The 26558-nt window shown below is 35.7% G+C and overlaps 1 protein-coding gene across 3 annotated transcripts in view; it reads left to right on the top strand.

Moving 5' to 3' along the window:
• The window catches only part of Optn (optineurin), a 38838-nt gene that overhangs the window by 11602 nt on the left and 678 nt on the right, over positions 1-26558 (top strand). Inside the window, exons 4-13 of one of the 3 annotated variants that reach the window (XM_027928591.3) lie at positions 114-296; positions 2813-2886; positions 4732-4866; positions 14051-14153; positions 15283-15398; positions 16641-16790; positions 17154-17247; positions 18638-18796; positions 20855-20985; positions 22138-22220. In XM_027928591.3, the coding sequence (XP_027784392.1) occupies positions 114-296; positions 2813-2886; positions 4732-4866; positions 14051-14153; positions 15283-15398; positions 16641-16790; positions 17154-17247; positions 18638-18796; positions 20855-20985; positions 22138-22220 (1228 nt within the window). The remainder of the gene's footprint in view (positions 1-113; positions 297-2812; positions 2887-4731; positions 4867-14050; positions 14154-15282; positions 15399-16640; positions 16791-17153; positions 17248-18637; positions 18797-20854; positions 20986-22137; positions 22221-26558) is intronic. The other 2 variants (XM_027928592.3, XM_027928593.3) reach the window with 2 other exon arrangements.

The raw sequence follows: 26558 nt of genomic DNA, 5'->3' as shown, positions 1-26558 counted from the left end.
CAGGGGACAAAGATATTGAAAACAGCCTTGTCCATGAGTGTGAGGACAATCAAGTTTGATGGGTAGGCCTTTGGTTTGATTTCCTTATGTGCTATTCTCCTTGTCATTTCCAGGACCCCACTGGTGACTCTAGGGTTCCCAAGGTGGTAGCAGAGCAGGAAGTGGAACAGCTGAAGACCCAAGTGGCACGCCTTCAGGCTGAAAAGGCAGACCTGCTGGGCATCGTGTCTGAATTACAGCTCAAGCTGACTGCCAGCGGCTCCTCAGAAGACTCCTTTGTTGAAATCAAAATGGCTGTAAGAGTTTTGTTTTTGGTCTTGTTTTAAGCAAACTATAAAGCCTCATCTAGACAGAGGAAACAATTACCACAATTTTTTGCCAACGATGGAAGTGAAATAATGAGGAAATTTCAGTGTAGCAATGATAAATTGGCTCCCATTTTTTTTAAGTACAATGCTTGCAAGGGTTTCCTAGCTAAAATGAAAAACATAAATTACCTTTTATGACAAAAGATATAAACATTTTCCCCAACTTGTCCTGGCAAATTGGATGTTTTGTGACTGACCTAAAAACAACTCAAAAACAAAAAACATGTATGAACTTTCTGGTCATTTTTTTAAATCAGGTCTCAAAGCTGTAAGACCATTTCACTTAGATGAGCAGAATTGTGATCAAATGTAGTAACAAATGGTTTTTAAATACTTTTTAGTTGTGGGTTTCTCTTTTCAAAATCTTATGAGGAACCATGGAAATTAAAAATGAGAAGAGAGGGAAGAGCTGTTCTGGTGGTAGATTTGTGGCCAAAATCTTGGTCATTGTCCACAAAGCCAATCCAATAACAAGGACAGGATTTTGAGAAAAAGGAAAAAAGAAGATTTATTGCTTTGCTAGCAAAAGAGAAACACAGGGGACTCCTGTCCCAATGGCCATGACTCTGCCCATCAGCAAGAACAGGGGGCTTTTAAAGAGGTGACTCAAAGGCTATATTCTGTGTGTTCTCTGGAGTTGTAATTCACTTGTTCATTTGGGAGATAAGACCTTTCTGAGAACTTCTGGTACCATCCCCAAAGTCTGGATTACTTCATTCCTATGGTGAATGTGTACTCTGCCTAGGATGGGGAAGAAAGGTAATCCTGTTTCCCCTGAGATTAGGGAGGAGCCAGGAGAGAGAAGGAGAAAGAAACATGTCCATTTAAAAAAATAAGTTGCAGTGGCAGAGCAGTAAGAATTATACTCAAAGCATAAAGTGGACCACTGTTACAGGTTGAGGGGTATATGAGAACTGAGTTTGAATCCAGTGCTGTCAAAGTCAAATTCCTGTCAACCCAAAATGAAGTGAGCTAAGCAAGGTGGTGTATATTGATCCCTAAACTCTTGTGAAGTGTCTGTTACGACTGTTTCTGGATATACACATAGTCCTGTTAAAGAGCAGAATGGGTATGTAGATCATGTAGGGGCCTCTCCTTCAATGACACTACAAAAGATTGGACAGTGAAGGAGAAAAACACACAAGGATAAAATCCTCTGTAATATAGGAGGGTCATTTGAGCTTTGTCAAAGTGCAGATCTGATATAGGAAAAGAGATAAATTGTGCCCTGAAAAAGGAAATGGACTTTATAGATCAGTCAGGGGTAGTGGGGATCAACTTGAAAAACACCTGAACTGTTAGTTATTCTGGAATATTACTGTGGGTCTTCCTTATTCACTTACCACACTAAAGATTAACAGAGTTGGAAAATGGCTCTTAGTGACCTTACTATCCATGCCAAAATCAGGAGAAATTTAGGTTTGAAAAGGCTCCTTTATCAGAGTGTCCCTCCTGGAAGACTACTGAAGCAGAAATTTGATCAAAGAGCTTTAACCTTCTGCAAATAACTGATAAAATTCAGGAAGCCCAAAGAGTATATCGGACTTCTCCAAATTAGGCTTGTTCTCTTACAGTTAACATCATCTTCTGCCTCACAGATAAGTGACAGTTGTGCTTGTCTCACTGCTGTGAACTTGAAAATACTGCACAAGATTTAGAAAGTGCAGCTCAGGAGGCTGAGGCAGGAGGATTGCAGGTTTGAAACCAGCCTCAGCAACTTAGTGAGGCTATAAGCAACTTCATGAGAACTTGTCTCAAAATAGAAAAATTAAAAGGGCTTGGATGTGTGGCTCAGTGTGATATCAAAAAAAAAAAAAAAGATTTAGGAAGTATATCTACAATATCTGTTATAATTTTTGAAGATTTCCCTATTAGTTTATTTGAATATAACTGCCTTGCAAATACTGCTTTAGTCTTACTTAACATCCCTAAATGGCCTATGGTGCATGCAAATTTCTAACAAGCCCTAATTTGGCAAAAAAAAAAAAAAAAAAAAAAGATGGTAAGCCTCATCCAAAGAAAATTGCCTCTTTGTCAACTTTGATTCACAGAGTTCTAGTATTTTACGTTTTAAAGGGCTGCACAAGAAAGATATGTGGGATTGTTAGCTGTGTGGTCTTAACCTAGGGAAAAAGGGAACTGCCAAGAAGATAGGAGATAAGCTTATGTTTATGGAGTCTGGGTGAGTGTGTTCAATGAGAAGAGTCTGACCTTTACGCCTTGGCCTAGATATTTATAATCCTGACAGAGTGTGCAGGCTGAGGGAAGAGTAAATTTCCATTCCACTTGAGTGACCTAATTTAATCATTTCACATTCAAATGTTGCGTAGTTTCCTGGGTTGTATCATCAAAATTCTTGATCTTTTCCCTTTTTCTTTTCTTTTGACAAACAATTTGTCTTGTAGATATATTGTGTTAAATCCCTTTCATTTCTGCTTTTACAGGAAGGAGAAGCAGATGGAACATTAAAAGAAATCAAGAATAGTCTTGAGCCTACAAGAACAGACTCCATTGACATGTATGTGATGAAAGACTAGAACTGTCAGGCAGAAAGATGGGGCAGTCTTGTCCCTTTGAGTCTGTCACTGGAGGTCAAACATGATGGGCTGGAGAAGTAACTTTTTATTGATTTATAGTAGGACCTTTCATTAATATTCAGTTTGAATGCTATTTAATGTTGTAGCCCAAACTGGCGGAGAATAAAAACAATGTTTGGTGCCTTTTTTAGGCTGACTAATGCAGACTACTCTGTTGTAGGTGTTTCATCTCCATCAGGTAAGAAGTGAAAAGAGTCCTGCCCTCCATCAAAAGAAGATATTGCTTCCCAAAGACCCATGTTTGCTAATTTGTTTACCAGTGCTGTGTGACTTGGACCAGGCTGCCCAGCTTCCATAAATGAGATGTATCACTTTCATCTCCCTGTTCATCCCTAGTTATAAGCCAGAGTGACCAGTGCTGGTGATCCTCTCTAACGATTATTGTTAGTGCTAGCAATCATTGTAGGAGTTTCTTGAAAGTGCCCAGGTGTCTTATCTGTGGAGTCTCAAGTTTACCTGAACCAAGTAGATACTGGGAAACAGACATCTTAAATAATGAAAGGGCAACAGGTTCTTGCTAAATTGAGGATGGCCTCAAACTTGCAATCCTCCTCAGCTTTCCAGGTAGCTGGGATTACAGCCACTGTGTCTAGCACTGCATAGATTGTTTTTGTTGTTGTTGTTGTTGTTGTACTGGGAATTGAACCAAAGGTCTCACACATGCTAGGCAAGTACTGTACTACTGAGCTACATCCCCAGATTGCCTCATAGACTTTTAAAACCTTTTTTTCTATAACTTGATGAATGTACATAGATAATGACTTATAAAAGGTGAAAAAAATCCAATCATGTTTCCAAACTTTTGTATCAGAGAGAAAATATTAGACAATATTCTTTCATCAAACATGGCTGTTGGCATAAGTGAATATTATTCTCTTTTTAGGTTAAAAATTCTTAAAACTTTTCCCCCAAGTTGCTATTTTTAATATCAGAAGACTTTCCTGGAAGTATAAGGAAGGAAGAAAATTGTTTGACAATTTCAAGCCACTTCCTCCTCATTCATACCACATGCAAAGATCAGTTCTTCTTTTAAGCCACCGTGCTATTTAAAAAAAAATAACAACAACTCTATGTTATTTATGATAATCAGAAGGAGTTTGAGATTGATTTCTAGATTTAGAGTTTGAGCTTTGGAGTCCTAGTAATGGAATTCAATTTCTTTATTAGATTTGTGAGCTCCAGTAGTTTACTGAAATAGTGCCTGCCATAGGCATCATCATAGTCCCTGAATGTTTTTAGAGTGGTAGCCATGGTTTTGTTTGTCATTAAAATGTCTCTATTCAATCATATTTTGAAGTCAAGAAAAATATTTGACAACATTGGCTATATTTGTCTTTGATTACTTGAAACAAAAAGAAAAAAAATGTTTTCTTGACTTGTAAAATTGACTTTCTCAAGTTGGAGAAAGGCCAGTGTAGTTTGTTTGGCAGAGTCCTCTTTGAGACTAGATCTCTGGAAAGCGAGTTTTGGGGTCTTACTTACACAGTGACCATTCAGAAACAGCAAGTTATACTTTAAGGCTATCTTCTCTGGAGTCTCACTGTCAGTCTCTACACTTTCCCCAGAAAGTAAGGAGGAGCATAGCAATATGGGTCTTGGGACCATGCATCTGTCAGTAGATGAGAATTAATTGGAGAATGTTCTGGAAAACAGTTTGTTTAAGCTGGTCTTAGTTATATTGGGCTACTCTAAGTGTTGGTTTTCATTTTTTGATTTAAAAAAACCTTTTAACCTTTATACTGAATGTGGTGGTGGTATCAATATAGGAGCAAATCTGCCAAAGATGCCAAGAATTATTTGGAATTTGAAGAATTAACTGTGAGCCAGCTCCTACTTTGCCTAAGGGAAGGAAACCAGAAGGTGGAGAGACTTGAAATTGCTCTCAAAGAAGCCAAAGAAAGGTATGAGATAGCTTGACCTGAAATGTGTATACACTGTTTTTTAATAACTTTATTAAAATATAACTAAGATACCACACAGTTCTTCCATTTAAAATTTACATTTCAATATTTTCACAATATTGTGCAATATTCTGTATTAGGGTTGCAATCATTGCCACAATATAATTTTAGAATATTTTTTCCCTCATACCATACAAGAAATCCAAATCCCATTAGTGTGTCTATACTACCCATGCCTCCCAGTAATCTTCTTTCTGTCTCTATACATTTGCCAATTCTGGGCATTTCATATAAATGGAATCACAAAATATGTGATCTTTTATGACTCTTATGACTGGCTTCTTTGACTTATCATAGTGATTTTTTTTCCTAGTACTGGGGGTTGATTCAGAGCCTCACATGTCTCACATATGCTACTAGTGCACTATATCCCAGCCTCCAATTATTATTTATTTGTTTGTTTGTTTGTTTGTTTATTTTTGGAGAAAGAATCTTGCTAAATTGCCCAGACAGGATGATCCTCCTGCCTTGGCTCCTAAGTAGCTGGGATTACAGGTGTGCAATATCATGCCCAGTTAGCATAGTATTTTTAAGGTTCATATATATACAATGTACCATATATCAGTACTTAATTCCTTATTGTTGCTTGTTTTACTTAGCTTTTTCACCACTGTGAATAAAAGACCTGACAAGAACAATTTTAGAAGAGGAAAAGTTTATTTAGGGGTTCATGGTTTCAGAGGTCTCAGTCTACAGAAGGCCAGCTCCATTCCTTGGGGCTCCAGATGAGGCATGGTGTAAGAGTATGGTGGAGATGAGGTTCATATGATGATCAGAAACCAGGGAGGGAGACTGCACTTGTCAGATACAAAATATATACCCCAAAGCAACACCTCAATGCCCACCTCCTCCAGCTATACCCTACCCACCTTCAGTTACCATTCAGTTGATCCCCCATCAGGGGATTAATTCTCTGATTGGGTTAAGGCCCTCATAACCCAATCATTTCTCCTCTTAACCTTCTTGCATTGTCTCACACATGAGCTTTTGGGGGATACCTCACATCCAAACCATAACACTGCTGAATAATATTCTACATTGGATATGTGACATTTTCCCATTTACCACTTGATGAACATTTGTTGATTGTGAATGCTTCTATGAACATATAGATATAAGTGTTTGCTTGGACATGTTTTTAATTCTCTGTGGTGTATACCTAGAGAATGGAATTACTAGTCTGTTTAATATTTGAGGAACTACCAAATCATTTTCCAAAGAGGCTGTACCATTGTGTATTACCACTGGCAGTATATGTGTATTCCACTTTCTTCACATCCATATCAACACTTGTCTACCATTTTTATTTTAGCCATCTTAGTAGATGTGAATTGGCATCTCATTGTAGTTTTGATTTCTAATTCCGTAGTGAGAATCTTTTCATGTTTAATTTTCTTAGGAGAAATAGCTATTCAAATAGACTAGTTATTTATTAAAAGTATGATTTGCAAATATTTTCTCTCATTCTGTAGGTTGTTTTTATCCTTCCCTTTCCCTTTCCATTTTTTTTTTCCTTCATGTTACTGAGCTACTGAGGATTGAACTCAGCTCATGCTAGGCAAATATTCTACCACTATAGCACATTCTCAACCCTTCACTTTCTTGATGATATTATTTGCAGTGCAAGAAAAAAAATTATATTGATGTGATTTCTCTCTTTTAATTTTGTCATCTATTCTTTTAGTACGGTATCTCAGAAATCATTGTCTAACCCAGTATCACAAAGCTTTACTCTGTGTTCTGAAGATTTTTATTGTTTTAACTTTACATTTAAGTCTGTGGTCCATTCTGAGTTCATTATTATGTATGGAGTGATTAGAAGGCTAATTTCATTATGCTCTTGGTTCTGTTTCGTTGATCTATATATTTGTCCTGTCCTTATGCAGGCATACAGTCTTGATTTTTTTTTAGGGTTTACATTGCATCTATATATCAGTTTGCGCTGTATTATCATTTAACAATATCCTGACTTATGAGCATGGGATGCTTTTCCATTTATTTGTATCTTCTTTAATGTCTTCCAATAATGTTTTGTATTTTTTTTTATTTTTTATGTTTTTTAATTTTTTTTTTTTTAGAGAGAGAGAGAGAGAAAGAGAGAGAGAGAGAGAGAAAGAGAGAGAGAGAGAGAGAATTTTTTAATATTTATTTTTTAGTTTTCGGTGGACACAACATCTTTGTTTGTATGTGGTGCTGAGGATCGAACTCGGGCCACACGCATGCCAGGCGAGCGCGCTACCGCTTGAGCCACATCCCCAGCCCAATGTTTTGTATTTTTAATAGTTCAGGGATTTTTGGTTTGGGGTTTTGTTTGTTTTGGGGAAGTTGTTTGTTTTTGCAGTGCTGGTGATTGAATCTAGGGCCTTGCACATGCTAGGCAAGTCCTGTTTTGTACTTTTCAACACATCCTGCCTTTTTTTTTTTTTTTTTTGCAAAATTTATTCCCAAATATTTTAGTCTTTTTGATGTTACTGTAAATGGAATAGTTTTCTTATTTTTTGGCTTTCTCATTGGCATTACATAGAAATACAACCAAACAATTTTTGTATGTGGATATTATGTCCAATAGCCTTACTAAAGTCATTTATTAAGTGCTAATTTTTTAGTGGAATCCTCAGGATTTTTTTTATTACAGAATCAGACTGTATCATTAGCATATAGAGATAGTTTTGCTTCTTCCTTTCTAATCTGAATGCCTTTTATTTCTTTTTCTGCCTGACTGCCCTGGCTAGAACTTGTAATGTGGTATTAACTAGAAATGTAGCATCCTTGTCTTGTTCCTAACCTTCAGGGAAAAACTTTCAGTGTGTGTGTGTGTGTGTGTGTGTGTGTGTGTTGGTAGAAGAGAGTGGTACTGGGGATTGAACCCAGGGCCTGTTGCATGCTCAGCAAGTACTCAACTCCAAGCTTTCAATCTTCTACCATTAAATATAATGTTAGCTGTGGGTATTTCATAGATGCCTTTATCAGGTTGAGAAGTTCCTTTCTATTTCTAGTTTGTTGTAATTTTTATCATGAAAGGGGTTTGGATTTTTTCAAATGCTTTTTATGTGTATATGGAGTTGATCATATGGTTTTAGAAAAACCTTTATATATAGTATATCATATTAATTGATTTTCAGGTTAGACCAACTTTGTATTACCAGTTTGTCATGATATATAATCCTTTTTATATGTTGCTGGGTTCAGTTTGCTAGTATATTGTTGAGGACTTAAATATATAAGGGATAATAATTCATAGTTTTCTTGAGATATCTTTGTCTAGTTTTGGTCTCGGTTAATATTGACTTCATAGAATGAATTGAGAATTGGTACCTCCTCCTCTGGATACATACACTTTAAAAAATATCCAATGAATCTTTTTATATGGAAATAGCTATAACATAATGCTGTTGTAAACAAAATCATTTAGACTGGTTTCAGGGGTACATTTATGTGTCTTATGCATTTTTAAGTCAGTAATTTCTGTTTATAAATATACTTTTTAGAATACAAAGTATATAGTATAAGATACAGGGGAGGTTATAAATAGTTTTAGGGTTCTTGTGACTGGAACATTTAATCATAATATACTATGGCATAATTAATTCTCTCAGACATTATCCGTTGCTTTTTTGTTTTGTTTTGTCTTTGTGGTACTGGGGATTGAACCCAGCGGTACTTTACCACTGGGCTCCATCCCCAGCCCTTTTTTAATTTTTTAATTTTGAGACAGGGTCTGGCTAAGTTGCCCTGTCTGGCCTCGAACTTTTGATCCCCCTTTCTCAGCCTCCTGAGTCTCTGGGATTATAGGAATACATCACCATGTCTGGCTTAATCTTATACTGCAGCACTTTAATACTTTCCAGAGCTGGGGATGTAGCTCAGTGGTAGAGCAGTTGCCTAGTATGTTGAGAGGTCCTAGGTTCAATCCTCTCTTAGGAAAAAAGAAAGTATTTTGCAGTTGAAACAGTTTAGAATTTTAACTATAAGGAGATCTCTTCTTAAATGTTAAATATAAGTTGTTTTTTTTTTTCCAGAATGAAAAAAAAAATAACCTGAAAGACATGTCAGTATTTGTCCAGTGTCTTATTTGGTGATCAACTCTTTTCAAAGGTGAAAAGGGCATGGAGGCATCTAAGTTTTTACCCCACACACTACTATTCAGAAAAGTTCAGAGTTAATGTCTAGGAACCTACTACCTCCATTGTCTTCTAATGAGGAAATATAATCATCCTTTCTTTTCAGTAAATTCAAAAACATAGTAAGTAGTACAAATAAAAGCATTCTTTTTATTATTATAGTTGAGTTTTAAAAGAAGATGTTCTGTGAATGAGAACTTTAACAGCAATGGGTAGTCAGTATATTTGTATTTTAAAGGCATATTTTATTTTTCAAGTTCTATATACCATTCCAAAAAGTCAAGTTTAACACAATTCATCCTTAAGCCAATATGATTGGCCTTATTAGTAGAAGTATAAACTTAGGAACTTGCTAGTTATAAATAATGATCTTTCATACGAAATTATATTACCTGCTTTCGAAAAAGTCATAGCTTTCTACCAGATGCCTAGAGGTATTTATTTCTTCAGATTGTAGGTAATGAGTCAGGCCTGCCTTTGAGATGAAGTCCTCATGCCTCACATGAGCACCCTGTAAAGATCTCTTTCTCAATAACTCTCAATTTCTGATTTGTAACCAGCTTTCTCTCAATATTTAACAACTAACAAGTCAGTAACTAGCTGCTGAGAATAATGTTCTCTATGTGGGCATAGGAGGATTTCCTCCTAGATAAGGTAGGTCTGAAACTAAGGAACAAAATCACTGACACATGAACAACCTGGCTTGATTTTCACACACTATACACAGATATGATAAAAACACATGTGCAATATATAACATGTCTTTTTCTGAAATAAGTCAGTTTTCAAGCATTTTCATTAATCATAGGAAACAGTTGTTCTAAATGTATATATAAAAGTTACTCTGAAAAATTTTTAGGTGATTTATGGGGAAAGTGAATAGTAGATTTGTCTACAGTTTTGCCAGGATTAATATTTCATGTAATATGTGTGTTTCTAAACATACTCCGATAGCCAGTAAGGAGCAGGAAATTCTATAAGAAATGTAGCCCTGGAAAATTAAGAGGTGGCAATGAAAAGTCAGCTCAAGGTAAAAAATTAAGAAAGTTGGGGCTGGGGTTATGGCACAGTGGTAGAGCGCTTGCCTAGTACATGTGAGGCACTGGGTTTGATCCTCAGCACTACATAAAAATAAATAAATAAAATAAAAGTTAAAAAATGCTTTAAAAAAATTAAGAGGGGCTGGGGTTGTGTGTGGCTTAGGGGTAGAGTACTCGCCTAGCACATGGGAGGTGCTGAGTTCAATCCTCAGCACCACATAAAAATAAATAAATAAAGGTAATGTGTCCAACCACTACAACTAAAATATAAATATATATATATATATATATATATATATATATATATATATATATTTTTTTTTTATTATTTTTTTTTTTTTTTTTAAATTAAGAAAGGTTGAGGCTGGGATATAGCTCAGTTGGTAGAGTGCTTGTCTTGCATGTACAAGGCCATGGTTCAATCTCCAGCACCACAAAAAAAAAAAAAAAAAAATTGTAAATTTAATTATAAAAATTAAGTTGTAACTGAATTATAAGTCAAAAACCTGTGTCCTGTGTGAGTGGTGGTGTAAAGGTTAACCTCTTGCCCCCTATCATCTGGTACTTAACCCATTTATTGGGCTTAGCCAGAGACAGTTCCTGTACACCAATTAGGTTTGGCAAACTTTAACAGAATCCAGTGTTATTTTACTTTTTATCATCACTAAGTCCTTATTTAAAAATCACTTTTACATTCATATAATAAATTGTTCTATAAGCTTCTTACAGAAAAATAACAGTTCTTTGACCAGCCATTCCAGATACTTTTTCCTTCTTCTCAAACACTTCCAACATATTTACTTGGTTTTATTGATATTTACCTTCATATATTAGGCTTAAATTGTTATTTAAATTTTTTAAAACATTTTGTACATAATCTATTAATCTCCCACTATGCATGTTGAAGATTTAACTCTCTTACACATCATCATCAACACCACACATATGTTTTTGGATCCCTCCATTTTGTCCTTTCCCTGCCTCTGAAATTGATTATATTGAAATTTATTTAGATGATTATTTAGCGCGCACACACAACACACAACACACACACACACACACAATTCACAGGTGAGCTATATTCTATGCCATGACCACTTTTCCTTTTGACAAAACGTTTTTTAACCTCTGTATATAATTCCTTTTTGGAAATTTGCTACTGATTGTGGTAGCACAAGCCTGTAATCCCATCTACTCAGGAGGGTGAGATAGGAGAATTACAAGTTCAAGGCCAGCCTTAGTAACTTAATGAGACTATCTCAAAATAAAATTTAAAAAAGGATTGAGGATGGAGCTCAGTAGTAGAGCACTTGCCTGGCATGCACAAGGCCCCAGGTTCAATCTCTAACACTGCTTTATTTTTTGCTTAAGTCTTAGTCCGTTTTCTGCTGCTGTAACAGAATACTATAGATGCTTACATCTTAAACAATGTAAGTTATATGGCTTCTGGTTCTGGAGACTGGGAAGTTCAAGATAGAGGGGCTGCTTCTGCTGAAGTTCTTCTTACTATGTCATAACATGGAAGAAGGCAAGCAAGCATGCACAATAGAAAAAGAGAGCTACTGTCATTGTTTTATTAGGTTCTCACTCCTGAGCTTGAAGCAGCTTTAATCCATGCATGACCATACTGTTATAATGCCAATGACAATTAATCAACATAAGTTTCAGTTTCAGAGGGCGACATTCAAACCCTAGCACTGAGTTTCCCCATGTACTCTCTTCCAGTGAGGAAATCTCTTAATTACTTTACAAAACACTGATAGCATAGTAGTGTGCTTTTCTTGCAGAATCTTCTCCAAGAGTCTCATGTGGTCACTTCTGGGTCCTGCTGTATTGTAGTCATCTCAACATCTTCCTTTGGCATCATCCTGTGGAATTCCTTTGCTCTCCAGTGTTGGATCTCATTTCCTTAATCCAGTGTCTTTCTTACTCTTTTACTAAGTAGTGTACACTACATCTCCATACTGAGAATATGAGGCATATGTTTTCTGAGGTCTACTTATCAAAAAAAATCTCTCTACCTTTATACTTAATGGATAGTTGTGTTAGATACAGAATTCTAGATTGGACATTATTTTTTTTCCAGTTTTTGAAAGCGTCACCTCATTGTATTCTAGCTTCTAGATTTACTGTTAAGAAATCTATTGCTACTCTGATCCTTAATCTTTTTGTATGAAAACTTTTTGTTTTTCCTCTTCTCTGAAAGTTCTTTGCTTTGTCTCAAGTATTCTGAAATTTCACATGTGCTCTGGGTGTGAGCCTGTTTTTTAACCTTGCACCTTTTTCATTCTGCAAACTCATGACCTTAACTGAGCAACATCCCTGCCCTTTTAATTTCTTATTTTAAGACAGGGTCTTGCTAAATTGCTCAGGGCCTCACTAAGTTTCTGAGGCTGACCTTGAACTTATAATCCTCCTGCCTCAGTCTCCTGAGCTACTGACATTACAGATGTACCCTACTACTCCTGGCTGACCTTCATTTCTTGACAAATAATCTCAAGTTAAAAATTATTTCCTAGTCTCTTTTTCCTTTATTTGCCTTCCTAGAACCTACTATTGTTTTGTTTTGAATTGGATCTCCTGGACCCATCATCTGATTTTCTTAACTTTTGCTCATCTTTGGCATCTCTTTCTCATTTTCCTTTTTCAGTTTTCATCTCTATTGTATTGGGGGAGTGCTCATGCGTGGGTGTACATGTGCACATGCTTCCTTGCTTTTAATGTTCCTTTCTCAATGACTGCGATATATTTCCTTATGTCTCTGGGGATAGCACTCCCACCTCCCACTGGCATATTTTACTTTCAGTAGAAAATATTTGTTTTATTTTAAGGTAATCTTGTCTGGAAATCTTGGCTGTTTGATGAGACTTAAGAGTAAGTAAGAGTTAGAAGTTACTTGAAGCGTTGTGAGCATCTGGAGGGAGATAAGCTGGGAGGTTCCTGGGGAAACCTCACGTCTGAAACTTAAAATCTTTTCCCTTGTCCTAGTCAGATTCTCCTGAGAAGATGCTTCTAACCTCCTGCCTGAAGGTCATTTTTCTAGATGCCAGTGTTCTTGAGATGAGTAGGTAAAGAAGGCTGAGGCCTTAAGCTGTATCTATGTAAATTGTTCCCTTTTAAATAGAAGGCCCAATCTCTCTGCTTAACTCTTTTGAGTCCAGAATCCTTTACTTTTTATCTTACAACATTTTTTAAACAGGTTCCACCTTTACCACATCCAGAGGTACCCACTAACCCCAGCCTTTTTGGAGTTTCCATAGTATAAATCATGTTACTTAATGGCGCTCCCTACTATTGGCTCAGGGTCACCTTCCTGGAATGCTGAGCCTGTCCCCACTCAGTCCTGTGCTTTCTAAATTTTGTTATTTGCTTTCACCTTCTCTTTGTTCCTATAGTCACATAGGTTTTTGAAAGTCATTTTCATAGCATTTGGGGTAGGATAAGAATTATATGCACATACTCGACTTCCTATATTTAACCCATCTCCATTTTTTTCATTTATACTGGAATGGCTTTCCTATGATTATGACTCAGTGTAAAAATGTGCTGTGTCTGTCTGTTCAGGAACTTATAAATTCAGATAGATCCTAAAGGAAAAGTCTTTCCTTCTGTTAGTTTCTTATAAGTGGGACAAACACTCATGGAAGACACACACATATCTACATGTGTATACACACACAAGAAATTTTAAAAATATTTTTGGATAGTCCAGTCACATGAAAACAGGCAGTATTCAAAATGAGTTATTCTTGGGTTTCACTTCTACATATATTCATATCTTAAATCACATCAGTTCTAGCCAGTCTTAGAATGAAAAACAAAACTATTGCTAATACAGTGAATGTAGAGATTTTGAAAAACCCTGATTCTTTACCCAGATTTTGAAGTGTTCTTTGGAGTACTTCTGTAATTGCTACTCCTTTTGAGCCGAAAGTAACTTTTTAACATTCTGTAATTTTTCAGAATTTCAGATTTTGAAAAGAAAGCAAATGATCGTTCTGAAGTTGAGACCCAGACAGAGGGCAGCACAGAAAAAGAGAATGAAGAGGAGAAAGACACAGAGACTGTGGGTACTAAGATTCCAAGACTGCTGACACACCCAGTGGATAAAGAGTAATACAGTGGCTGTGATGTGTATTAGCTTTAAAAAATGTAGAAATAATAGTAAAAATTTTTTTTTATTTCTCTAATATTTCTTGTCCTAGTTTGAGCTTCACTCAGTGTTAATTATAGTGAGATATATTTCAATCAGTATTCTACAAAACCACTCCTATATCGCTTCTTGTCTCCTAAATCCTTATGTGAGAAAGCTCACTACATTAAAAAGGAACTTCATCTACTTTATAATGAGATTACTTGAGGATATAACTCAGAAAATTGTGGAATTCAAAGATCTTGGTTGTATGTCTCTAATGGTAGGAACAAAGTACTTGGAATAAGAAAGGTCCATGTATGTACATTCACTGTTGTGTGTAACTTAGAGATGTATCTTTCAGTCTGAAGAGTCTTAAATTTAGAAAGAGTTAATGAAACCATGAAGTTATGATAGCCACAGTAGTCCATGTGGTAGGTACTTATATAAAATAGCCATTTTAACTAATGGACTTATTTAACAAAATTTATATATCAAATGCCTACTGTTGGCCATGTATTCAAAAGAATCGAGACTATTTAGAAAACAGATGTAGCAACCACCAGTGTGTAACCGCACTCTGTTGACAAAAACAACAAAAAAATTCAACTATCAGTAACAGAAGTATCAAGACTTCCAAGATATTGTAAAACTCATTTATGAATTACAGGACTGTCAAGGAAAAGGCTGTATAATGAAAATGTTGTGCAAACTAGAAACATAAATTAGTTAGGAAATATGTAGATGAATTGATAGACAATAAATAGGGATGTGCTTTGATACTCTCTAATCTCTATGATCACTGAGCCATATGTAAGATTACTTTTTAGTAGTAAAAAATCATTATTAGAAGAGCATTCAAATTGATTAATGCTCTATTAGGAAGTAGAATTGTATCCAAAATATTTCTTTTCATGCAAGATATTTGGGGTAGTAATTGTGAAAACTTTATTCACCAGTCAGTCTTATTTCCATACCAGTGGTTCAGACTCTTTTCTCACAAAGAAGTTCATTTAATCTTGTGATAATCAAGTGTGAATGTTTGTTATTTCCTGTATGATAGGTTGGAAGCGAAGTGGAAATGTTGAACCTTCAGGTGACATCACTGTTTAAGGAGCTTCAAGAGGCTCATACAAAATTGAGTGAAGCCGAGCTGATGAAGAAGAGACTTCAAGAAAAGTAAGAGAAAGAGGCTGCTTTTATCCTCTTTGGAAAAATACACATTTTTATTAAGTATGTTACTATATAGAAATATAGTTCTATAATATTTACTGTATATTTATTATAATTTTATATATGCTACTATGTTAGTGAGTAAAAGAAAAACAGGACTATGTAAAATATGAATTCACTAATGTACAGGTTAATGTATAAGCATGGAATTCTTGTTGTAATATGAAAGAATGGGGACTTTGATTCTAAGTACACTAGCCTATGTGGCACCTGTGCAAAGTAGCAAGCCAGATTGCCTGTACTGTGACAACACTGATGTGAACACACACAAAAGAAAGCTGAAAAGAGACTGAGTGAAGTTTAGGAAAAAGTCCATCTCAATTTGTTGTTTAATCAATCATTAAAGCTAGCATATAAATTGAGAATTTTACATTTGCTTATTTCTTTTGATCTAAGAAGTTACCCAAGACATAGCAAATATAACATGTTTGTGTTATTACCTTGGGCAAGTTATTTATTTAACCTCTCTGCACCTAAGTTTTGTCATGTGTAAATTATGTGTCATAATTTCTCTAATGTACACCAAGTTAAATAAGATATTTAATTTGCTTGGCTTTAATGCTTTGCACATAGCTGTCATTGATTTGTTTTTGCTATTATTATATTGAAATTCTCTTTTTAAAATTTTTTTAGTTGTTGATGGACCTTTATCTTATTCATTTATTTATACATGGTGCTGAGAATTGAACCCAGTGCCTCACATATGCAAGGCAAGTGTTCTACCATTGAGCCACAACCCCAGATCGAAATTCTCTTTTTGATATTTAAGAGAACCTGTGGGGGCTTCCTTTTTCCTTTGTTGAGTCTTTATTAGAATTCCAAGTTTTGGTGATTGACAGAACTTTTTCAAATATAAAAGTACCCATGGATCACTACATGAGAATAATTGCTAGCCAACTTCTACTTTGGTCTGTATTTAGCTAAGAAAAATATATTTATATGACTACATACACCAATTATTCAAAGATGACACTACCTCATGTCACTTTAGATCTGTACTTATTTATTTTTAGACATAAAAGTTCAGAAATATGGACATGTCTAGTAAAGAAGCAGAATGGATAAATATTTTACTTTACATTCATAAATCCTACAGACCTTAAACTTCTTTGAATTTAACCTGTTTTTTGGATATGTTGAAAAGCCACTGAGAAGTGAAATTGCATTGTTTATCTTCATCTTTCTTAGATGCCAGGCCCTTGAAAGGAAAAATTCTGCAACCCCAGCAGAGCTGAATGAAAAGCAAGAGCTCGTTTATAATAACAAGAAGCTAGAGCTGCAAGTGGAAAGCATGCGATCAGAAATCAAAATGGAGCAAGCTAAAACAGAGGATGGAAAGTGAGTACACTGTGCAGAATGGGAGCTTGCCCAAAAGAATACCTTTTTAAAATACAGATTGGAATTAAGAATAGAGAGTAAATTCACAAAATTTGTTTTTTATTTATCTGAAAGAGTACTATGAGACTCTTTGGAGGGATAAAATTTTAAAGGTTTATTATAACAAAATTATTCTTTGTATTTAGCTTTTTTTCCCCCCCAGACACTATTGTTTTGAGAGTAAGAAAATGCTAGTAAATGGTGGAATGATAAAGATAAGAGGAGATTTTGCTACTTGAGTGTTCAGAAGATGATTCAGAGGCAAGGCTTTGAGTTTGTGATATCCTCCTACAAGATTCTGTTTATTAATATCTTTTTTAATAGGTCCAAGTTAGCCATTCTACAGTCAACCCACAACAAGCTTCTTCAAGAACATAATAATGCATTGAAAACAATTGAGGAACTAATAAGGAAAGAGGTACTCATAGAAAAAATAGATTACTGATTAATGGAAACTGTTGAACATTTTATACCTAAAAAAAGGTTACCTGAATCCTTGACTAAGTCCCATTTCAAAAGTTGCTTTTCAGTTTATAATTGGTTTCTTGTGACATAATATTTACAACTTCTCACATATGTTCAATGTGCTTTGTGTTACAAAGGTGGTGTTCATGTCCCACTATCAGAGAGTAAGCATTTAGTATTTCTCAGAGTAGGTAGAGAGAGCTGTAGGAGAGCTAAGAGCATGGTCTCCTATGTGCACAGTGTACAGTAAGAAAGCTGGCTAGGGCTGGAGGGGCCATTCACATGTACAAGGCTAGTTTGCCTGCTGGCAGTGAACTTGGAACACTGGACTCACTGGTTTGCAATTTAAATTGATAATAATGCCCAGCATGGTGTGATAATTTATAGACAATGGAAACTTTGAATTAGAAAGCCTTTGAATTTATATTTTTATAAATATACTCTTTTTTAGAGGGCGTTGTTTTTTTAATTGCTTTTATTTTTTAAATACATGACAGCGGAATGCATCACAATTTTTATTACACATATAGAACACAAGTTTTCATATCTCTGTTTGAATATAAAGTATGTTCATACCAATTCATGTCTTCATACATGTACTTTGGATAATGATGTCCATCACATTCCTCCATCATTGCTAACCCCCTGCCCCCTCCTTTCTCCTCCCACCCCAATGCCCTATCTAGAGTTCGTCAATTCTGGAGGGGCTTATTATGTCCCTATTTCAGTATTATCTTTTAAAAATACTGTTGTTTTAAATCAGGTAACTGGGCTGGGGCTGTAGCTCAGTGGTAGCACTGCCCTGTCCACTCAGTGGTACAGCACTTGCCTGGCATGTGTGAGGCACTGGGTTCTGTTATCAGCACCACATAAAAATAAATATGTTAATAAATATATTGTGTCCATTTACATGTAAAAAACATTTTAAATAAATAAATAAATCAGGAAACTATGATTTGCAAGCCATATGTTAAATGAATCCGATTTTCTGAGTAAGTTGGTATTGCTAATGAACAGACTAATTTAAAGCTAATGATTTTATTTATTTTATTTTTTATTCTTTATGTATTTATTTGGTACTAGAGATTGAATCCAGAGGCACTTTATCACTAAGCAACATCCCCAGATCCTTTTATTTTTTTCTTTTGAGACAGGGCCTCCCTAAATTGCTTAGGCTGGGCTCAAACTTGTTATCTTCCTGCCATAGCCTCCCAAGTAACTGGGATTATTAGTGTAAGTCACTATGCCCAACAAAGCTAATAATTAAAAAAAAAAAAACTAAAGGTTTATCTAACATTTCACTAACATAGACTACATTTCTAGAATCAAATTGTCTTTTGTAGTCAGAAAAAGTGGACAGGGCAGTGCTGCAGGAACTAAATGCAAAACTGGAAATGGCAGAGAGGGCACTGGCTTCCAAGCAGCTTCAAATGGATGAAATGAAACAGACCATTGCCAAGCAGGAGGAGGATCTGGAAACCATGGGTGTCCTTAGGACTCAGGTAAGAAATGCTGTGGAACCTCAACTGAGTGGGATAAGCCCCAAATAGATTTGCAAACGCAAAAGTGATGGTGTTTAATACACACACATTATTTTATATTCCTTCCACCAGTGAAATATTTAAAACTTTTAAATTGATAAAAAGTGTGGCAATGTCGTGTGTGTGTGTGTGTGTGTGTGTCTGTGTGTGTGTGATGCTAGGGATTAAACCCAGGGTCTCATGCATGCTAGGCAAATGTTTACCACTGAGTTACACCTCCAGTCTGCAGAGTGCACAGCTCAAATGAATTTTATTCATCTGTGTTTCAAAACTGATAGGAAAATGGGTTATTTTCATTTGTAGCATTATAATTAATGCTACTGTGACATTCCTGTAGATATCTTTGTTCTCATGGCACTCATTTTCTGTTGGGTACACACCTGAGAGTGGAATTGCTAGTTCACAGGCTATGCATGTTACTCAGTGTAGAAAGTAAACAGTTTTCCAAAGTGGTTGTACCACTTTGGAAATGTTCACTCCCATCCACAGAGTTTCCATTGCTCTACGGTCCTATCTATGCCTTTATTATCAGTCAATTTTACTTTTATTGTTTTGGGAGTATGTAATGGTATCACATTTATTTGGTGTTTCATTGATGACTAATGAGTTTGAGTACTCTCTCAAATGTTTGTTGGTCTTCTAGGTATTCTTTTTTGTGATGTGCTTGATAAAACTTTGCTCATTTTTTCTTTAGGTCTGTCTGGCTTTTTCTTGATTTTATCAGTTCCATATATAGTCTGATATAAACCCTTATCATTGTTTTTGCCTTTTCACTCTCATAAAAGAGTCTTTTTTAAAAAATATTTTTAGTTGTAGAGGCACACAATACCTTTATTTTATATATTTATTTTTAGGTGGTACTGAGGATCAAACCCAGTGCCTTACATGTGCTTGGCAAGCACTCTACCACTGAGCCACAGTCCCAGCCCTCAAAAAGGAGTCTTTTGATGAGAAAGGTTCTTAACTTTATACTAGTCCAAGATACCAGTCTTTCTATTTATAATTAGTACCTTTTTTGTGTCCTGTTTAAAAAACTTTCACTACTCCAAGGCCAAGAAGATACTCTTTTTTGTTGTATTCTAAATACTTTTCCATTTTATTTTTTATATTAAGATCTATGAACTACCAGAAATTGGCTTTTGTATATAGAGTGAGATAAGAATTTGGATTTATATTTTTTTCCTATGTGTCCAAGTGTCTTGGTTCCATTTAGTAAAAAGCCATCTTAAGTGCTCTGCTTGCTCCTTCTTCTTGTGAAGAGTATGAATACCAACAGATGGAGATCATTGGAGCCATCTCAGGGGCAGAGAAGTAGTTTGCAAAAATGGACTTTTGTCTAGGTTCATATACTGATGTGGCCAATTTTTCCAAAGATTAAGAGCTATTAAACTAGTTTATAAAATAAGGATAGCAATTCTACAATCCCAGGACTTTTTAAAAAATATTTTATTAGTTGTTGATGGACCTTTATTTTATTTATTGATATGCGGTGCTGAGAATCAAACCCAATGCCTCACACATGCTAGGTAATTGCTCTACTACTGAGCCACAACCCCAGTCCCAATCCCAGGACTTTTGATATGGGAAATGAACATCCTCACGGGGACTTCACATGTGTCTGGAATTCAATAAATAGCATCTTTCTATTATTTTAAATTTAGCTTAAGAGCAGCATTCTTAAGTTTATCTAGCAAAGTGAATAAGCCACTTACTATATTGTATTAGTTCTGAATACCTTTTTAAAAAAAGAAACGGGAGTATTTTACTGAATTAACGTTGCATATATTGCCAAAACCACCTATATCAGTGCAGTTTCAGGGTCCTAACTGTTTAAGCACACATGAACACACAGTTCATATCTATTATTTGAAAGCAGCTGGAAAGTTTCTAGCAGGAGTATGTACCTATCATTCACAAGGCCTACCTGAGGATGCAGTACTCTCAACCTTATAAACAGGTGATCTGCAGGGAATCCACATTCATCTCAGTAGAAACTTCTTTACTTTTTTCCTCTAACAGATGGAGGTTTATTGTTCTGATTTTCATGCTGAAAGAGCAGCGAGAGAGAAGATTCATGAAGAAAAGGAGCAACTGGCATTGCAGCTGGCAATTTTGCTAAAAGAGAACGACGCTTTTGAAGATGGAGGCAGGTAAGGTAAAGCAAGAGGAAGGCAGAACATATGACGGCATGGGCTGTAGGAGAGGTAACCTGTCAAAGATGTTTCCTAATTTGAGCTATTAGAATCACTCTACCTACACTTGTGTTCCTACATTTGAGATTGGCTTATTAACAAAGCTGGACAGAGACTTGTTGGAACCCAGTCAAGTTCTTGGCTTTGAGAAAAGCTGTGAAAATATGTTTTATGTGTCCAAATGTTACCCTGCTAGTCGTGAGTGAAATATACTATACACTTTAAATTTCTAATGTGCTTTGAAAAAAAATACTTCCAAAATTTCTCTTGATTTTTAAAATTTCATCTTGGGAAAGTTTTAAATTCTAGAAAAATACAGAGGAAAAAAATAATACACAGCAAAATATACACAATTCTGAATTGACAGTTCCTAGTATATCTTTTTTTTTTTTTTTGCTTCAAAAAAAAATTTTTTTTTATGAAAGGGAGCTTTAGATAAAGTTGAAGTCTCTTGTTCCACATCCTTCATTTATTCTCCTCTTCCTTTGCTTTGAACAATCAGTTTAGTGGGTAGCCTTCCCATCTGTATTATACATGTGTGTATACACACACCCCAATTTTAAAACAATATTATTTCTCTTTAAATTACAAAATAATCAGTGTAGAGATTATTCTGTAACTTTATGTAACATTGTGATTTCAAATGCTGTCTATTTTGATTCATGCTGATTTAATTCATTGTTTTAATACCTGTGTAGTATCTTAGTGTAGAAATATGTAACTTATTTTCTAATCCATTCTAGTATCAATTAATAGTTTGGTTATTTCCTAGTTGATTTTTAAAGATCTTACTTTTACCTCACAGTATGCTCGTGCCAATATTATATAAAAATCAATTTAAGGGGCTGGGGTTGTGGCTCAATGATAGAGCACTCACCTAGCATGTGTGAGGCACTGGGTTCAAGCCTCAGCACCATGTAAAAATAAATAAAATTCATTCAGGTCCTAATGAAATTCTTTTAAAAAATCAATTTAATCTCACATTCTGATTTTTATGAACCTTGACACTGCAGTTTGACTCTTTTTTTTCCCCATACTTTTGTTGACTGCTTAATGTTGTCATGGTTCATAGTTGCAGAACATCACATATAGTGTTGTTTTTAATCCCAGTAGGCAATCCTTGATGGAAATGCAGAGCCGGCATGGGGCAAGAACAAGTGACCCAGACCAGCAGGCTTACCTTATCCAAAGAGGTGAGTCACATTCAAGTCTAGGATATTCAGGGAATATCCTACTAAGAAGGCACTCAAAGAAAAAAAAATCCCACTATATTCTATAAAAGGGATTTCAAATTAAGCTACCCAAAATACAGCACCCTTCAGTCTTATTCCCCTAGTACTCAGATCTCTATCCATTACTAATTCCAGACCTGATTCTTCACCCCATGCTGTAGTCTACAGATATTAGGTCATCTGCATCATCCCCTTCAACTCATCTTAAGCCTCTACTTGCATATATTTATTTGTGCAGTATCCTTCATGTAGGTGTCCTTTCCATATGCATATTCCTGTATTCTTATATTCTCCTTCCAATTAATTCTTATCCCATCTTTTAAACCCATTTCAGACAGGTACACTCCTATAATCCCAGTAATTTGGGAGGTTAAGGCAGGAGCATCACAAATTCAAGGCCACCTGGGCAACTTAGCAAGACCTCTTTTCAAAATAAAAAAATAAAAAGGAATGGGATATAACTCAGTGGTAGAGCACCCCTGGGTTCAATCCCCAGTACGGCCAAAAATTTTTTTTTTCATATTTTCCCGTCTCCAAATTGTTACCTTTCTGAACTTCCAAAATACTTCATTCTTTTGCTATCTTTTAAGTATTTATATGTTGAAATATGTATTTTAGACCTCTGTTAAATGATGAGCTCCCAGGACAGTACATTTTCTTGTTTTAGTACTGGAGATTGGACCCAGCAGTGCTCTACCACTAAGCTACATTCCCATCCCATCCCTTTTTATTTTTTATTTTGAGAAAGGCACTTGCTAAGTTCCCAGGTTGGTCTTGAACTTGTGATCCTTCTGCCTCAGCTCCCAAGTCACTACTATTGCAGGTATGCACCAACACACCTGGCTTCTGGATGAAATATTTTCACCCAATATCTGGTGTTTTGCACATAATAATATTAGCATTTTTTTTTGAGAGTTTACTATGTTCAGGCACTTTGCTGATCTAACTTCATCTGTATTATTTGATTTGATTCTCAAAAAATTCCATGAGGTCTATATTATCATTTTCTTATAAAAGACAAAACTAAAATTTTGTCAAGGTTAAGTAACCCAGGATTATAAGGCTAGTTGGGAGCAGAATTGGAAGAGGAACCAAAGGTTATCTGACTGACTACTACATAGTATACTGCGTACAACAGATATCATTTAATTTGGAAATACATCCAATTTTTAATTTCCTAAGTAAAACTGATCATGATACATCTTAAAAGAGTGGTGCTCTTTTAATGATTTTATACTGGTACTAATACACTAATACACTAATAATATGCTAGTAATAATGTTCTGTAATTTGTAATGAATCACTGAAAGGAAAATATTATTCTTGATTCTAGGTATTAAAAAATAGAATTCCAAGATCAAAGACTAACATAGCTAGAAAAAATAAACTAATGGCAGTGCCATCAAGTAGAGTTCAGGATCCCTCTTAAATATCACAAAAAAACTTTCCTTAACTTTTTTGTTTGTAAATATTTTACCAGTTTAAGTCTCCTTCACATACCAACTGACTATTAAAATGGAACTGCAATATTATCATCAGTAAGGACACAATATTAATACATATAATGAACTGATAAATCTCAGGGAAATTTCTCTGAGTATCTTTTTTTATTTCCTATCTCTCCCCTTCCCCCACCGGCCAAAATCCTATTACAGGAACAACAACAAAAAGATTAAACATTAGAGGTAGCAATTCAGGTTAAAAATATGCATAGGATTATTCATGGGGGAAAATGCAGAAAAGCTATCATTTGATCTAACAAAAATATTACCCTGGGTCTGGGGTTGTGGCTCAGCGGTAGAGCACTCACCTAGCATGTGCAAGGCCCTGGGTTCGATCCTTATCACCACATAAAAGTAAATAAAATAAAGGTATTGTGTCCAACTACAACTAAAGAATAAATATTTTTTAAAAAATATTACCCTGAGGCATTTTTTAGCATCAGTGGGTAAAGCTATGTTTTTCTCAGAAACCTACAGCTTCCTACTCCTTTGATTTCTTTCCACTCATCTGATTTCTCTCCCTCCTTCCCTCCTTCCTTTCTTTTTTCTTTTCTTTCCCCAATCCCCCCATCAGTACTGGAAATTGAATCTGTCACTACCATGCCTGTCTATATGTGTCTGATTCTAGAAATGTCCAACAAGGTAGTCTTGGGTCAAATTATTGCTGACTCCTGTCCCAAAAGCTGTGATTCTGCCCATCAGAATGAACGGGGTTTTTAAAGAGGTGATTCAGAGAAAATGAGATTAAGAAGATCAGGAAGGAGAAGATTAGGGAAAAGAAGATCAGGAAGGAGAAGACCAGGGAGAAAAAGGTTGGGGGGAAAAAAAAAAACTTGTAAGATTCAAAGCCACAAGGGATATTAGTCAAAGCATCAAGTGAACCCCTTACAAAAAGGTCAGTCTCTTGCACGTGGATGTCTTAAGGAATGGTTGTGTTCTTTATAAGTCAAAAACCTACTTACATAAAAAAGACTGGTCAGTTTCTGACTTACATTTATAATCTAAAAGTCTTTTTCTATGTATACATTTATTCTTGTCTAAATAAGCTGTTTTGTCATAAAAAATATTCCAGAGGACTGTCTTAAGATTTTTTTTAGTGTCTTAACAAAACTGATTTAAACAAGTCTCTCTTGATAAATCTCATCATTGTCATCAGCAGCAGCCATTTCAGTGTCTGCTCTGTTCTAGGACTTGGTTAAGTGACAGGGAATAGAAAGGCATAAGGTGTGGTCAAGTCCTTAAGGGCTGTGGTATAACTGGAGACAGAATGTGCACATAAAAACATAAATTCATGTACAAGATAGCATGTAGGTAAATAAAAGGAATGGTGGTGAAGATAACAGAAAAAGCTGATCATAAAGGCACAGAGAATTGAGAAAAGCCTTGAAAAAAACATGACTCTAACCTTGACCTTGAAGCTAGGATTTGGATAAGTGTAATGTGAGAGTAAAAGGCAAAGATGGAAATGAGTATGATCAGTTGATAATAAAAACTGACTAAACTTTTTATGGATTGAAGAGGCAGAAGGCAGAGGGAACCTTGAGCAGGCTGCTATCGCACACACACAAAAAGCACACATGGAGGCAACAGTGTTTAAAATGTAGAACCAACAATGCCAATGGCAAACTACAATCCACAGGCCAAATCTGGCCTGTCTTCTGTTTTTACAAATCAATTTAATTGGGATGTAGTCATGCCCTTTTGTTTGCATCCTGTCTTTGACTGCTTTCATGCTATAGTGGCAGAGATTTTATTTATGATTTGCAAGGCCTATATAATATTTTCTCTTTGGTCCTTTACAGAAGTTTGTTGACTCTTAATCTCAAGCAATAGGACAATTAGAAAGCCCTGCTTCAAAAATCATGCTTTATGAGGAATATAGATAGTAAAATATGCTTCTTGGGCCAGGGATGTAGTTCACTAGTAAAGCACTTGCCCAGTTTGCAAAGACCCTGGATCTGGGTCTTAGCACTGAAAAAATTTAAAGAAAATAGAAAGTTTCTTAAGTTTCTTTTTTTGTCTGAAAGTCTTACATGTTATTGAATTCAGTAATGTATTTTGAAGCAAATAACAATGGTAAAGATCCAAAAACAAAGTTTTGGGGCTGAACCAAAGTATGCGCCGAGACTCTAAAAAAAACACAAAATACTTTGCACTGGTCCAGAAAGGTCAGGCCAGAGAGATGCCCAGGAGACAGAAGTAAATTTCAGCAATGATCACAGTTTGTATTGATCTAGGACATACCCAGAGTAAGAGCTTGTTTCAAACATTCTCTGATTTAGGTTTCAACCTCAACCTAACTCAGAACTGGGGGCAATTGCAGGATGCATTCTTCAGCTGTTTCTCTTCACTGACATTCCTTGGGCAATTCCTATTCTTTCTAAGGCTCCTCTCATAGGTTACTCATCCAGGAGGCCTTTCTGCATTGGGGCTCTTTTCTTACTCCTACCCAAGCCCACAGTGCCTAACACTCCCCCACTTCCACATCACCACTGCCCCTTCTCTTACCTGGCTTCCCCACCTTGTCAGTATCCTGGCACACAGCAGTCTCTTGCACATCCATGAGGGCTTACAAGTGTCTGCTGAATAAATGGGAGTGAGTGTTTTGCTTCTGAAAAGGTATATACTGTTGCAGGAGACCCCTCCATACTCACTTTATTCCTTCCTTCATATTCTCTCCCTCTTTTGCTTCTATCCAGAACCTATATTGTCCTGTACCTAGAACTGAAACTGTCTTTTCAGACTCACACCTAGAATATAGTTTAAATCCTGAAATAATAGAAAAGCAGCAGGTACT

The sequence above is a fragment of the Marmota flaviventris genome, chromosome 12 (genome assembly GCF_047511675.1).
Source record: "Marmota flaviventris isolate mMarFla1 chromosome 12, mMarFla1.hap1, whole genome shotgun sequence".
Classification (NCBI taxonomy): domain Eukaryota; kingdom Metazoa; phylum Chordata; class Mammalia; order Rodentia; family Sciuridae; genus Marmota; species Marmota flaviventris.
The sequence above is the reverse complement of the archived record's forward strand: the minus strand, read 5'-3'. Positions and strand labels throughout refer to the sequence as shown.